The sequence below is a fragment of the Mesoplodon bidens genome (genome assembly GCF_964165515.1).
Source record: "Mesoplodon bidens genome assembly, contig: HAP1_SCAFFOLD_579, whole genome shotgun sequence".
Lineage (NCBI taxonomy): Eukaryota > Metazoa > Chordata > Mammalia > Artiodactyla > Ziphiidae > Mesoplodon > Mesoplodon bidens.
The window spans coordinates 129,310-144,394 of NW_027671439.1; the positions used below are offsets into that span (position 1 = coordinate 129,310).

Below are 15,085 nucleotides of genomic sequence, written 5' to 3' on the forward strand. Positions count from 1 at the left end.
CCGGCGTGTGAGGCCCCTGGTCTCCAAAGAGGGGTGGTCTGTTGGTAGCAGATTGCCTTGGGCATGGGGGTCCTGCCTGCTCCTGGTGACCTTTGTTCCCTCCTTTCCGGGTTGTCTCCCCTCCCCTAGGGGAGTGTTATGATGGAAGCAAACCTGACCCCTTCGAAGCCCCAGAAGACAGTGATCTTCCTGAGGACATGGACACGGAGCCCCCCAGAGAGTCCCCCGCCGACCAGACGGCCCCGGACGCGTCACGCAGCCCCACCCTCAGGCTGAACAGAAAGCGCAAGGTCTCTGGCAATAGGAAGCACACTGAGACCACTGTGCTCCCGGAGAACTCTCTGCTGAAAGCCAAGCCGAGACGGGTCTCCAAAGGTGAGCTCGGTTTCGCTTCGGCCCGCAGGGCACCCTACGGAAGTCCTGGAGCGGAGCAGTGGAAAGTTCCAGTCCCACCCTGGATCCCTGGGGGGAGCCACTCACACCTCCCCACCCCCCACCCCCCCAAAGCCAGGTGGCGGGGCTGGAGCCCAAAGGTGGCCAAAGGCAAATAGGCCCCCTCCCGAGACTTGGTGACAAGTTCCAGCCAACACAGTGACCACACCCCTCCCCTCCCCCACTCCTGTTAGTGATGTGTAAGACAGTTCGTTCCCCGCCCTGGGGGGCTTCTTCATTAATTTGTAGTTATTTCTCCATTAGCTGACTGGCCTGAGAGGGAAATGACAAACAGTTCCTCTAACCGCTTAGAAGAGCCACATTATAGTGAGCTGACCAACCTGAGGTGTGCATTGAATTAACAGGGCTCCATCCCAGAAAGCAGCGCCGCTTGCTGCACCTTAGAGAACGGCAGAAGCAGCAGGTGTCGGCAGCAGAGAGCAAACCTGGCCGGCAGGGCAGGAAGGAAGTGACCCAGGCGGTCCAGCCTGCGGTCACCCCCCAGGGCAATAGCATCTCCGAAGAGAAACCTGGCAGGAAAAGGGCAGAGGCCCAAAGCAACAGAAGCTGGTTGGAGGAGTCCCTTAAATGCAGTGACAATGAACAAGGTACGCACGGGGCGGGGGGCGCTCCTGGAGGGTGGATCACCCGCCCTCTGTGGGAAACGGCCCTGGAGGGGACCTGAGGGCCATCCAAGTTGACAAGAGTAGCGTGTGGCGAGCGGGGAGTTTTCTTCATGAGGTCCTTTCAGCCTGCACACTTCTTATGGAATGGACAGTGAGGTGGGAGCTCGACTTCCTGGGCTGCTCCTCATCACCCAGCCCGCGGCTGGGCAGGAAGGGAAGTCTTGGGTGACCCCGGGCGCTTGTCAGTGCCCTCATTCCAGCCTCAGGCTGTCTGTCCCCAGTCGCCCTGTCCCGAGCACCCAGGCCCCCCATGGGTGGGGACGGGAGCGCAAAAAGGGCTGGCTTCTGCCCTCTCTTGCGGCCCTTTGAAGCGACTTGCCATTTGGCGTTTCGTGGGTTAGCCCATTTGCCGGTTGAATGTGGGATAATTAAAATATTAGTGCTTTGAAAACATAATTGGTATATCTTTAAAAACTGAAGCTGCTCCACCGATCAGTGCTAACAATGGGCTTTTCTTTCCTCACCGGCTACAACTGTGTAACGCCCGCTGCTTCTCCCCCTGACAGATGTGCTGTGCATGGACGAAGAAATGGATCGGCAGCCTTCGCCCCTGCCGCAGAAATACACCGACAACAGCGAGAAACCATCCGCGAAGCGACCGTGCAAAACCAAGCATTTGATCCCTCAGGAGCCCAGGCGGGGCTTGCCGCTGCCAGGGGACTCCTACGTGGACAATGCGGATGGCAAGGTACCTCTTGCCCCTGGCTCTCCCCCGCCCCCCGGGCCTCTGCAGGCACATCCCGCCTGCCTACTTCTCTGCTTCTGGGGACAAAGCTTTCCTTTTCCTGAACCCCTCCCCCCAAAACGTCCCTGCCCCTTCCTAGGGGACGTGTCTCCTGGGTGGCGGTGAAGTTCCCAGCGAGTAAAAATGCAGCCCCTTCCTCGCGCCCCGCCTCCCTCAGACAGAGAGGAGGAAAAGTGCTTTCCTCCACTCAGGAGCGGCCTGAGCCCAGTTCCGACTATGATCTTTCGCCGGCCAAGCAGGACCAGAAGCCCTTGGACCGTTTGCAGCAATTGTTACCATCTTCCCAGGCCTCGCAGCTGACATGCTCAAGCTCCCCTCCAGAGACCACCCAGTCCCGCCCGATGCCACCAGAAGCGCGGAGACTTATTGTCAATAAGAACGCAGGCGACACCCTCCTACAGCAGGCCTCCCGGCTTGGCTACGAGGTGAGCATCCTTGTGGGTGCCCCGGATCAGGATCCACCGGCTGCTGCTCCTTGGGTGGGGGACACACTGGCTGGGGATGGGGGGCGTGTCTCAGAGCCCAGCCCCCTCCACGTGGCGGGCTGGGCTGGGTGTTCCAGCAGGGTGTTTGCGTTGGCTCCCGCTCACACTGCGGGCTCTTTGGTGGCTTGTTCAGTCGTGGTGTGAAAAGAAAGGCAGGCCTCTCTGATGTTCCGTTCCCGTTCAGGCAGGTAGGCTGCTTCGGCCAGTCCGGCTCACTTATCTCTGATATAAAATCTGACCTAACCCAGGGCTTGGCGACCAGGGGAATTTTAATGAGCCCTTTTGGATTCTGAATAGCAAGAAGGAGAGTAGTTATTAGCTCTACTAACTTGTGCTGTTTGGGGCAGAGTGATGCCCCTGTGGGGTAGCGGGTGGGAAGTGTCTGTGCAGAGTAGGGGTGGGAGTGGGGCAGACCTGAGCAGTCTCTTTCTGAGAGGGCACGGGAGCCGAGGGCTGATGGGCGGGGAGCAGGGGTTGAGCCTTGCACAAAACTCCCTGTCCACACTGCTGTATCCCAACCCAGCACGGCTGATGACAGTGATGGCCTCTATTGCTAGAGCAACATAGAAAGATAGCTGATATCTGCCTAAGCCCGTGTGATCTGTAGTAACTCCTTTCACCCTTTTAACATGTTCACTTGGGAGTAACGCGTACTAGCCCACTCTCGGATGAGGAAACTGAGCCTCAGAGGGGTTAGCTGATACCCGTACAGGTAGCAATCCAGCAGTGCTCCACAGCCCACCACGCTCCTCAGCAAGACTGGCTCACACTGGAATTGCCCTTTTGACAGTTCAAAACCACTGTGAGACAGATGACTCTCCATGCCCTGTGCAGTTCCCCCACCATACTTGTCAGTAGCAATTGTGATGTAATAGCCCACAGGGCAAAGGCATTTTTCTGTGCTGGCATCAGCCCTCTGGGAGTTGAATGGTGACAGTAAAACGCGGTGCAGCAGGCTGAGCGTGGAGGTGTGGCTGAGCACTGGGGTGGCAGGACCCAGGCTGGCCCGGAGCCCTGGCGCCCACACCCTCAGCCAGCTCTGTGCCCCTGTCCCCCGTCTCCCGTCGTGTCCCCCCACCCCGGTCCATAGTGCCGTGAGCCCTTGGAAGTGTGCCTGCCTTGGCCCTAAGGCATGACTGTGGGTGGGAAGTTGGAAGCACTAGGGCTATGCTTAGTTTGGGATGTTTTTTTGTTGTTGTTGTGGGTTGAATGTGCTGTTGTTTATATCTACACGTCTCTTGGAGACCTCTCCATTAGCTAGAGAGCACTTTGTGGTAGTTAGCGCAGTTACTTGCAGGTGAAGTCCAAGGAGCACCCAGTTGGTTTCCCAAGAGCTGAGAGCGGGCGCCTAGGAGGACAGAGCAGATGTTGCACATAGTGTTGAGCTACACCCCCCCGTGGTTGAGAAGATAGTCTCCTTGCTTCCAGCAAACGCTGGAGGTCGGGGGGAGACCCCTAACCCCAACTTTTGGGTTAGGGTTGAGAAAGTAGACTCCCGCTTCCAGCAAATGCTGAAGATGGGGGGGCGGGGTGCTGCTGCACCCACCGTGGAGGGCGGGGCTCCGAGCCCCACCTGTGAACTTGGCATCATTTCCAGCAGCCTCCCTTTGGGACCAGAGACGTCAAAAGACCCTCGTTGGTCCTCTAAGACAGTTTCCATTTTGGTTTGGTGGCTCTGAGGCCTGGACCAAGGGGCACTTGATCCATACTTTTTTAGGCTACCTGGCCTTTGATTGCACAGGAAACCTTGGGAATGTTTAGGGTCGGATTTGTTTTTTTCTTCAAATGTAAATTTCAATATGTAGATTCCACAGATCACCAGTGTTGATGCTGAACATTGTGACAAGTAGATGAACGCTTTCAACTTTGAATCCAACTTTCTGGGATTTCTCTGGGCAGAATTTTAAATGTTGGGATGAAGGCCCAGTTGGGAGATGTGGCAGCTTCAACCTTTTCAAATTGAAGGACAGTTTGCTTAAGCAGATAAGGGTGTGGTTTGGGAGGGTTTTCCTGAAGTTTTGTCTTCAGCATTCTTGGTTATTTTCTTCTGCTTAGCCAAAGATACCATGTGCAGTATAAAGGCTGTCTGAGCTTTATGTCATGATAATCTGGTTCTGGAAGTTTAGAAACACACTCTGGCTTCAGATCCGCGTTAAATAGATCACTTGCGTGGCCAAAGACCTCAAACCTTTCCCTCCTGGGAAAAAGGCTTCTATTTCTTAGGCTGAAACGCCAGTGTGCAACCACATGCTTGTGCCTTTAGCGGTGATGGTTAAATTTTCTATGAACTGATTAAGTCATGTTTTTCAAAAAGTTAATGAGGCATTTAATTAACAACGTCGGGCTTATGGCCTTTATGGTTACATTTTGCGGGTAATGGCATTCGGCTTATAGCCGCTGAACAGAGAGCTGTCCGACAAAAGCAGTTTGACTTTGCTTGGGAATGGCTGGGCTGCCCTTCAGACACTCCCGTTTATTTCTAGCGGAGAAAATAAACCAAGGAATGTGTTGCGTCGACAGACTCGCCCTGCCTCTTCACCTTTCAGTTAGAGAAAGTGTTGGTGGCGATGGTTGCCATCCATTTAGAGGCCATCACCCTCCTAGTTAGGATAGTGTAGTTAGCCCACTTGACCCCCAACAGAGAAGGCCTGTGGGATGCTCGTCACAGCTGGATTGCATCCCTCTAACTGGGGCCCTCTTGGGCCCTTTGAATCTTCCCAGCTGACCAGGTACCAAAGACCTGAGTTATAGGTCTAGTACTTCATGTTAATTGAACTTGGGGTTTAATATCTCTGGGCCTCAGTTTCCAAGTGTTGAATGAGGATGGTACTACCTTCCTTTCCTGGTAGCTCCTGGGTTCCTGTGGGTGACAGAAGACGTCCTCATCTGGGGAAATGAGAAGCACTGTGTAAATAGTGGGATCAACGTGGTTGAGTTAGGACAGCCCGTGGCAAAAAGTCTGACCTGGCCGTGGGGCTACTGCTGCCTTTGCTGCCATCTTCCAGGAGAAGAGAGTTGACTTACCCACCAGCTTGGACGGCCTTTCATTTCTAGGTACCCTTGAATCTGCCCTAGTAGTGATGAAGGTTTCCAGGTGAAGGCCATGATTGTCACAGCAAATAAACCCTGGGTTGAGTAAATTGATGTGTGCACAGCAGTTGGTGGCGTTCAGAGCTGATCCCAGAGCCACGTGACAGGGCCTCTCCCTGGCTGGGGCACACAACTCATTAGCTTGCAGCCGTCCACTCAAGTCTGGCTAGTGAGGGCCTGCTAAAAGAGCAGCAGCTTCATGCGGTATCCTGGATACCAGGGCTCGGGGCAGGTGGCCTGGGAGCCCAGAGGATTGTGGGCTTTCTGGCAGGTTGGGATGTAAACGGAGAAACGCATTCGTGGGCGTGCCTTTTCTCTTCCTCCTCTTGTTTTGGAAGGGAGCTGCTGCAGTGACCTGAAGTAACAGGGCCCCGATGGCCAGGTTTACCAGCATGCCCCATTGGGTTCACGTGGTAAGCAAATGGAACATTCTAGTTTGCTCCCAAGTGAGTGGTCACCTTTGATTGGCGTGTCCTCCAAAGGGCATAAAAGGTTTTACAGAACCCATCTCGCACTTATGAGCAGCTAGAATGACCCCCGTTTTAGGTTTAACAGATAAGTTACCTGAGAGATGTCACAAGGAGGCCTGTTCTGACCCCATCCCATCCCCCCCTTACCCAGCAGACCATGTGTTGGGCCACATGCACGTTCTGCCTACTCCCAGCTCTCAGAACCTGACGGCTCTCTGCTGGGCACGACTTACCCAGTATTAACAGTATAACGTGTTTTCTGGTGGCAAATGCTTTCGATGTGTCTGAAAACTTTCTTAAGGTAATAAAACATTGAATAAGTTCCTGCTCTGCTTACTGGGAGTGGTTCATATTAATATTTTAACAAGCCAAAGAAATAAGGTTAATAACAGTGATTCTAATGCACAGTGTTGACACAGAACATCTCCGGGGGCGGGGGTGAACGTTTTATTTGATTCTTGAAATGTGGAGGTTGCAGCCTGTGGTGTATCAGGTTCCTGTCATTAACTTGGGGCAGAATCAGTCTAAAATTTTCATATTTACTTGTGAGGGTGGAGTGAGGCAAAATAGAGGGTGGGGTTATTGGAGGCATTTTGTGTCATTCCTCGAGGATGGAGGGAGAGAGCTTCTCTTTAACTCCACTTAACGTACAGACAAGAGCATCTGAGGCCCAGGTTCTTATTTGGGGTCTTAACAGGGGGCACGAGGATGTAGCTGACCTGGGTGTCCCTGCTTCTCTAAGCTGGGGAATGTTCTCCAGCTGATTTAAGCTCTCTTTAAGTGTTGGTCATCCATACTTTGATCTAAACTTGTGTTATCGTCCACTGCCACTGACTGAACAGACCCATCAAGTGAGAATGGTCTGTGCTTGGCAATGTGTCATCTAAGGTGTTAGCAGCCGTGACACCTCTGTACTGGTCACGTCGGCCCCTGGGCTGAGGGCTTCCATCGCTATCCGAATGCGTCCTCTCAGCAGCCCTGTGGAAGCTTGGAGAAGTTCAAGGGTAACTTGCCCATGGCCAGGCCACTGGTGCAGCAGAGCCTTAGACAACACTGTCTGCATCTCCAAGCCCTCTCACCCCCCACCAGGATGCCTGCCGCCTGCCCGCGCCATGGTGGGCTTTTGGCCCCAAGGATGTATGCCTTTGAAAGTGGGCACCGGCAAGCTATGGGGAGGTCACCCTTACAAGGTTCACTGTATGGTTGTCTGATGGTATCTCCTCTCCTCTCCTCTCCTCTCCCCGTAGGAAGTGGTCTTGTACTGCCTGGAGAACAAGATTTGTGATGTGAACCACCGCGACAACGCGGGTTACTGTGCCCTGCACGAGGCTTGTGCAAGAGGTTGGCTCAACATCGTACGACACCTCCTTGAATATGGCGCCGATGTCAACTGCAGTGCCCAGGATGGAACCGGGTCAGTGGCGGTCTTGCTCTTGGCCTGGCCCTGCTGGGGCATAGGCAGTGGTTCTCAGGGTGTGCGGGGAACCCCAGAAGGAAAGATGGAGAGTGAGTGCCATGTAAGCACACTGGTGGCGGAGTCCTCTAGAATGGAATCGGACAGATCTTTCTGGCAAATTTACATAGAACTTTAAAACTCTGTGACGCTCTTATAGACAGAAGTCCCTGAAAATGTTGAGCCTGCATGAATAATCAGGGGTGTTCTCTTTTAAGACCCTGGACTCTTCACCAGCGTCTGTTGAATCTCAATCTTGAACATATATGTGAGTTGAAAGTTGCAGGAGTACAGACAGGTCCAGTGGCAACTGGCTTGATAGGACCTGCCGTGTCCACCCACATCCCCGGGCCTGGCCCCCACTCTGTCCTTGACCTCGGTTTATTGGCCAGAGGCCCATGTCTGAGTCAGCCCAAGCATCTTCCTGGTTGTACCTGGGATGCCACCACGAGGCAGGGCACTGGGGCTTTCCTGACGGTCATAAAATGAGCAAAACCGTAAGGTATTTGGTGGTTCATGGTTTCCAAATAGCATCCTTTCTGGATGGGATTGCGGACAGTGTTCCTGACCCCAGCGGACACGGGCAGGAGGACTCTGTATCCTCCTGAGAACTCGCCCTGCCTGTCGACTGCTTCTGGGCGAGAGGGTTGATCACTCATCTCCAAATTGGTTTCAGGAGAGGTTCCACTTTGCCCCTAGTTTCTTTTACCAACTGCACTTTTTGGGTTTTGTTTGTAATGGTGTAACAATGGCTTCTCGTATCTGCTTCCGTGGTGCTGGGGTTCTTCCCCCCACCCCGCCGTATGTTACCTTCTTACAGTCTGTCACTATTTAAGTTCATTGGAAACATTTTCATCGTGGCCTGAGTTCCTCCTTGGGCCATGCATTAAGAGAGATTTGCATTGAAGAATGAGGCCTGAGATGGTCCCTTCACCTGTCCCGTAAAGGGTTATGTGTTGAAATAACAGAGTAATTTGTCGCAGCGACCGTACACTCACCTCCTCGGTGAAATAGCGCGCCTACGAGGCTTGGCCGCACACGCTCGATTTTGCCCCGTGTCCTTAGAAGCAAGCGTCGCGTGCACGGGTGTAATCCTCCGCACCTCTCCTAGGCCTCTCCACGATGCTGTCAAGAATGATCATCTCGAAATTGTCCGCTTGCTCCTCTCCTACGGTGCTGTTCCTACCCTGGCTACGTACTCAGGTAGAACCATCAAGAAAGTGAACCACAGCGAACTTCTGGAGAAGTTCTTAACAGGTACGGCAGAGGTCAAGACACGGTCTTGTTCAAGCATCTAGACGGTGACTTCACAGCCTTTCACCTGGGTTCCCCCTACCCCCACCCCCCGTTTACTCTAAGTGACCCTTTACTGGGAAAAGCGGCCCAACGTTAGTCTGTCAAAGAAGAGATACGTACTTTGAGTTTTGCGAGGTGGGGGGCTGGAAAACTCTTGGCTAGCCAGGCTAGCTTTTGTTTGGCAGGCTGGGGCGGTGAGGCGGGCAGTCCCTCAGGAAGGCGGGTGGACGCGTGGGGAGGTTTCAGTCAGATACCTGGAGGCGTGTGCAGTGGGACTTGTCAGGAGGTGACACCAGCCCCAGCGTGAGATGTTCCCGAACTCCAGCAGCATTTGCCTCTTACCAGCAGGCGTTATCTTGTTTCTCTCTCTCTCTCTTCCCCTCCCCCCACCTCTGCAGACTGTTTAAATAACCTGCAGGCTCCTGACGACGGTAACCCCGGTTGCTCTTCGGAGTTCTCTGGCAGCTCTGTGTGTGCTGAACAGCCTTGTTCGTTTCAGTTGGGCTTCTGGGGGTGGTGGTGGTGCTGTGAGCAGGACTTGCTTGGGAAAGAATTTTTCCAGAGTCCTTTTTGGCGAACAGCTGGAATCTTGCTCCAGCTTACTGACCTCTCTCTTGTTTGCCCCCCCGGTTAGAACCAGATGATGAAAGTGGTTATGATGTTTTAGCAAATCCCCCAGGACCGGAGGACCAGGATGACAGCAACGAGGCCTATGGTGACCTATTGGAATCTGAATTTTCCGAAGACCCCCTTTTGCCGTGTTATAACGTCCAGGTGTCCGTCGCTCAGGGGTGAGCGTGGCCAGCATGTGGTCAAGAGCCAGCCCAGCTGCTCTGTGGGGTGGCAGGAGTTAGAAATCCCCTTCAGTAGATGAGGGTGGCTGGGTTGGGGGGTGAGTGAATTCCTCACCAAGTGTCCACCGACCTCACATAATGCAGTGGAACTTTTCCAGAAAAGTTTGGGGGTGGGAGGGCTCCCCAGCCAACTGCCCTCATTGGAACACACCCCTAGAGCCCAAAGGACACGGGAGTCAGCGACTGCAGTTGCACAGTTTCAGTCAGTAAACTCTTGGGGAAGGGATCCTCCCCAAACGGCTACCATAGGGGCCTTCCAAGGCGCGTGAGGTCCACGGGACGATACTGATGTGTACCCGCTTCTCGTATAAGATTAGAGAAAGCCGTATGTGGCACCTGGGATCTTATGTGTCTTCAGATTTGCATAGATCGAGTCTTGTCCCCACGGTCGGGCCACTGTGCCCCATGACCAACCCTTTGGAGTGAACACATCAGGAGACCTTGCTCTGCTGTGTGTTGACCCCGGTGCTTAAGGAGTAGCATCCTCCTTGGACTCTGAGGCTGGGAACGTGTCTGCCCTTGTGGTGACATTCTATTCGGGATAGAGATGATAAAGCGTGGCAGGGTATCAGGAAGGATTGTACCACCTCCCTTCTCGAAAAAGCCTCACTCCCGGCAGCATTGAGAGGCAGGTTGGAGGTGTGGGAAAGGCAAGGAAAGCCAGGTGACCTCGAGTGTTTCTCATGCTCTCTCCGTGAGGGCCGGAGGAGAGGAGAGGTCAAAGAGGTGTTTGCCATCTCCCTTGGGTTGGCATACAGACTGGTTTTCCCCAGTGACTAGAACGGGGTGCACTTACTTGGAGAGGGGTGACCTGAGTTGTGACCAGAGCCAAGGCAGCACTGGGGTGGCCTGCAACGAGGCTCGTTCAGGGGCGCTGCTCCTGCTTTTGTCTAAGTTGGCTGGTCTGCCCTAGGTGGTCTCTTAACACATGCACATGAGTCCAGAGTTCCCCCGCTAGAAGTAGATCTTCCGGGCTTCCCTGGTGGCACAGTGGTTAAGAATCTGCCTGTCAGTTCAGGGGACACAGGTTCGAGCCCTGGTCTTGGAAGATCCCACATGCCACGGAGCAACTAAGCCTGTGCGCCACAGCTACTGAGCCTGCACTCTAGAGCCCGCGAGCCACAACTAGAGAAAGCCCGTGCGCAGCAACAGGCCCAATGCAGCCAAAAATAAATAAATAAATAAAATTAAAAAAGAAAAAGAAGAAGTAGACCTTCTAAGGACAGTGAGAAGTGGGGTGGGGGTGGGGTAATCAAAGTGGAAGTAGCAGGCCCTTTCACCGCCAGGAGACGGGTAGTTCATAGTTGGGAGCGCCTCTAATTTTGCCGGAAACTCAAACCACTGTCCTTTCTCTGGTGTAGGCCTCGTAACTGGCTGTTGCTCTCAGACCTGCTCAAGAAACTGCAAATGTCCTCCTGCATATTCCGCTGCAATTTCCCAAATGTGGAAATCGTCACCATCGCGGAGGCCGAGTTCTGCCGGCAAGTGTCAGCAAGTCTCTTATTCTGTTGCCCCAAAGACCTGGAGTCCTGTAATCCAGAAAGTAAGGAGCTCTTAGATCTGGTGGAGTTCACGAACGAGCTTCAGACTCTGCTGGGCTCATCCGTGGAGTGGATCCTCCCCAGAGACCTGGACTCAGACGACAACTGGTGAGCTCGCCAGGGCCCGCCGTGTACAGTGTGTCATGGTGTTAATCCTTGTGCATATGTGTCATAATACGACTATTTCTGTAAAGAAAGGACACTATGAGACACGACTCCAGTCGGAAGGACTTCATGTTTTTTCTTTTTAAAATTTTAAGTCAGTTTTTATGAAGTTGTTAATAAAGTTTCTTTACTTTTCAATGTACACATGCTTTGGAATATGTTTGTTTTTACTCGGAACAATTGTTTCTTTTCTTTTTTAAGGAGAAAAAAAAAAAGGCAAAGGAGCTCCACACTTTGACTTAATTTCATACAAAGCTCCGACGACAGAGGCCATAACTGTTGAGAGTTGCTTTTGGGGCAAATTAAACCAGTAAAATTTTAAACTCTTCCTCCATATTAAAGGGATTGAATAAATTGGCCACTTTGGTGTACCTGTGTCCTGCGAATTGTCCAGTTGGAGATGGAGGTTTAGAAAGTGAGTTTCAGTCTTGTTTAAGTCTCTTCCCATCAGACTGGTGTCGTGATTTCCTACACACCATGTTACTTCCTGTCTACCTTTCCTTGGTGTTGTTCATGCCTGGATTGTCTCCTGTACCTGCTCAAACCTTGGTCCATTCTCATTTGTACCATGGAAGTTTGTCATGCTGGATACTGTCAGAACTAATTTTACTTAAGTTTGTGTTAAGGTGCAAAGCACATGTTTTGTATATTTTCTGTTTTTTGTGTTTGTGTATATTTTATGGTTTCGCTTCAAGAAATTTTATGGGAAGGGAAATAGCAAGATGTAAAGAGCAAAAAAGTCATCATTCTCTTTCAATTGTTAGAACATCTATCTGCAATCATAATTATGATGCACTGTGGTATGTGTTAAAATAGGAAATACATGTAACGTCCCGTAGGAGCAGCAAACTCTGGTGTTGGTGAGGGTGTGTCATGGAAGTAATCACAAAGCAGGTGACTGTTGGTTGGGGTCCTGAAACATTAGTGTGCCTTCCCTGTGTCCAGTAGTGGTCTGGAGGGGTCAGGAAGCCTGCCTTTGAATTTGAGGGAACAGAGGGTTTGAGGTCCTCTCTCTTCTATTGCTCTAGTACACTGCACAGCAGCAGTATACTGGGTTTATAGTTGACGTTTAAATCGCTGATTGATCATTAAGATTGGGATGTATCTTTGGAAATGAAAATAGGAAGAATCGTATGCTTTTTCTTTTTTTTCCTATATCTGAAAAGGTATGTAGTACTTTGCTGAGTGGTTGGGAATCAAGTTTGCAGTATTCAGTGTATTCAGTTTTAGTATCTAAGTAGAATTAAACTGTTGCTGTAAACTGGAATAGCACTTTGTTACTGACAAGTTTTAGAATGCATGTGTTCGTCAATTACCTGTTTGGGAAGATTGTAGTTAATGATTTTGAGAATGTGGCTATAAACTTCCAACTGACTCAAGAAAAGCAAATAAGTCAAGATTGACAAATGTATAGGCTCTTCATCTTATTGTGTGTGTGGGTTTTTTTTTTTTCCTTTTAGTTATTTGTCAAGGTATAAAGAATTCTATCACACTTAAGACAAGTTAAGTAAACTTCACGGGGTGTATTCTGACATGGCATGGAGCCGATCCCATGGCCTAGATCTTAAAGGTGATTTTATGTTTAAACTTTCATGAAAACATATGTGATTGAAACACATTAATATATTGATACAGAGGGCAGTTAATTTTTGTCTTTTTTGTGTGTGTGTGTGGTACTGTTGTGGCCTCTCCCATTGCGGAGCACAGGCTCTGGACGCACAGGCTCAGCGGCCATGGCTCACGGGCCTAGCCGCTCCGCGGCATGTGGGATCTTCCCGGACCGGGGCACGAACCCATGTCCCCTGCATTGGCAGGCGGACTCTCAACCACTGCGCCACCAGGGAAGCCCTAATTTTTGTCTTTTGATACATGTGAGCGCAGCTTTCATTTTGCTGAAAGAATGTGACCAGTTTTCAGTTTGGGATTCTACCATTTAGTAAAGATAGTCCACTTAATTTTAGAAATAGATTTAATATATAATACCTAATAATACTTTTATGAATGTTTTTTTACTGAAAACTTTTATTGTAATACTCTGAAGAAACTATGCCATTCTAGTCTTCAAGACTTAAATGAATCAAGTGTTTATTAGCTGTTGTAGTTTTTAAACTAATAAAAGTCACTACATCAGCAATTTGTAAATACAGTTTTTAAAATAATGCCTTAACAACTTTACAGTGGTTATAATGACTGTATTTAGGCCTAAAGTTAGTTAATAATTTGACATGAAGGCTTTTTAATAGTTTGATGGTGCAGATAAGGGATAGGTAAACTCTGGCTGGTGGGCCAGATGCAGCCCGTCGCCTGGCTTTGTAAAGGAAGTTTTTCTGGAACATAGTCGCACCCGTTGTTTACATGGTAGTTATGGCTCCTTTCACCCTACACCAGTGGGGCAGAGTAGTTGCAACAGTAACTGTACAGCCCACAAATCTGGAAATGTTTAAATTTAGATTTTAAAAATTGAAAAATTCTTTGAGCCTATACAGGGCAAGTGCATTGACCCCTGAGGTAGAAAACAGTCAGGAACTTGGGTGCGGAAGCCAAATGGCCTAGGTTCAAATCCCCTTTCTCCCATTTCATAGCTAGTGACCATGGGGCAAATCACTTAACCTCTATGCCTCCTTATGAGGTTTAAATGCACTTATTTGTATAAATAGTGCCTGGCACATACTAAGCGCTGTGTAAGTGATTGCTGTTGTTTCTGCTTGGAGTTTTAATAAGTTATTGTTAATAGAAAAATGACACTAATGATTTTCCTTTTAGAGTAACAAAGGCACTTTGAGTCTTTTACTTTTTCAGGAATGTAATAAGACTTTTTTCATTGACAGTCAGTGTTCCCTGTTACCAAAATTTACTTTATGAATATAAAGAATTGAATGTCTTCAGGACAGTACTTTTGCTTAAATGTCAAACCATTATTTTCCCAAGGTACATCAAACTGGCTCTGCATAGCCCAGGCCTCTAAAGCTTGTGTGCACACCCTAGGTAGCATGTGAGATACATTTTGTAAATATAGTTTTTTAAATAATGCTTGAGACTTCCCTGGCGGTCCAGCAGTTAACACTATGTGCTCCCAATATAGGGGGCTTGGGTTCGATCCCTGCTCAAGGAACTAGATCCCAAGTGCCTGCCATAACTAAGAGCCCACATGCCACAACTAAAAGATCCGGCATGCTGCAATTAAAGACCGGCACAGCCAAACAAACAAACAAACAAACAAACAAATAAATAAATCTTTATAAAAAATAAGTAAAATAAAATAATGCCTTAGGAGTTAGGAAAAGAAAATATTAGAACATTTTTACCTTTGTATTATTTTTAAAAATCTGTGTAGTTTATCATGTACATAAATTATAGGTATGGAACTTTGTGTATATAATTTGTTAATAAATAAGATGCATATTAAAAAGTTTTCTTATGGTTTGCCCAGTCAGGTGTTTGGAGGCCATTGGAGGACAGGATGATGAAATATAGGGCCTCAGCAAAGATAGAATTTAGAACCAATTCCCTGACTTAGAAGATAAGGAAAATAATTCATAGACTGTAATTGAGTTGTCCAACTTTGCATAAGTGTTCAGAAACAGGAAATGCAGTGGCTAGAATCTAATCACTGACCAAGCAGAATCTGGGTCACTGGACTCGTAAACCAGAAGTGACTGTTGAATTTCTCAGGTTGATGCTCCTGGCATATATGCTTGATCTGTGTGTGTGTGTAAATCTCTGACAGAATAAGCCATACTCAGGCACACCCTGTTTCCTTATTCAAGCATCTTAATTTCATCCCATTAAATCTTTGAAGTATCCGACTACCAGAAGGCATGAAGAAACCTGGGCTGAGAGTCTTCATTCCAGGAGACGTGATCTTGAC

General features: G+C 49.7%; 1 protein-coding gene across 1 annotated transcript in view; it reads left to right on the forward strand.

The window, feature by feature from the left end:
* Positions 1 to 11,279, forward strand: part of LOC308611344 (BCL-6 corepressor-like) — a 43,106-nt gene extending 31,827 nt beyond the window's left edge. Inside the window, 8 exon segments of the mRNA XM_081260165.1 lie at positions 130 to 375; positions 798 to 1,040; positions 1,625 to 1,806; positions 2,055 to 2,288; positions 7,156 to 7,322; positions 8,473 to 8,618; positions 9,292 to 9,448; positions 10,873 to 11,279. Of these exon segments, the coding sequence (XP_081116291.1) occupies positions 130 to 375; positions 798 to 1,040; positions 1,625 to 1,806; positions 2,055 to 2,288; positions 7,156 to 7,322; positions 8,473 to 8,618; positions 9,292 to 9,448; positions 10,873 to 11,164 (1,667 nt within the window). The 3' untranslated portion in view covers positions 11,165 to 11,279.
* The last annotated feature ends 3,806 nt before the right edge of the window (positions 11,280 to 15,085 follow it).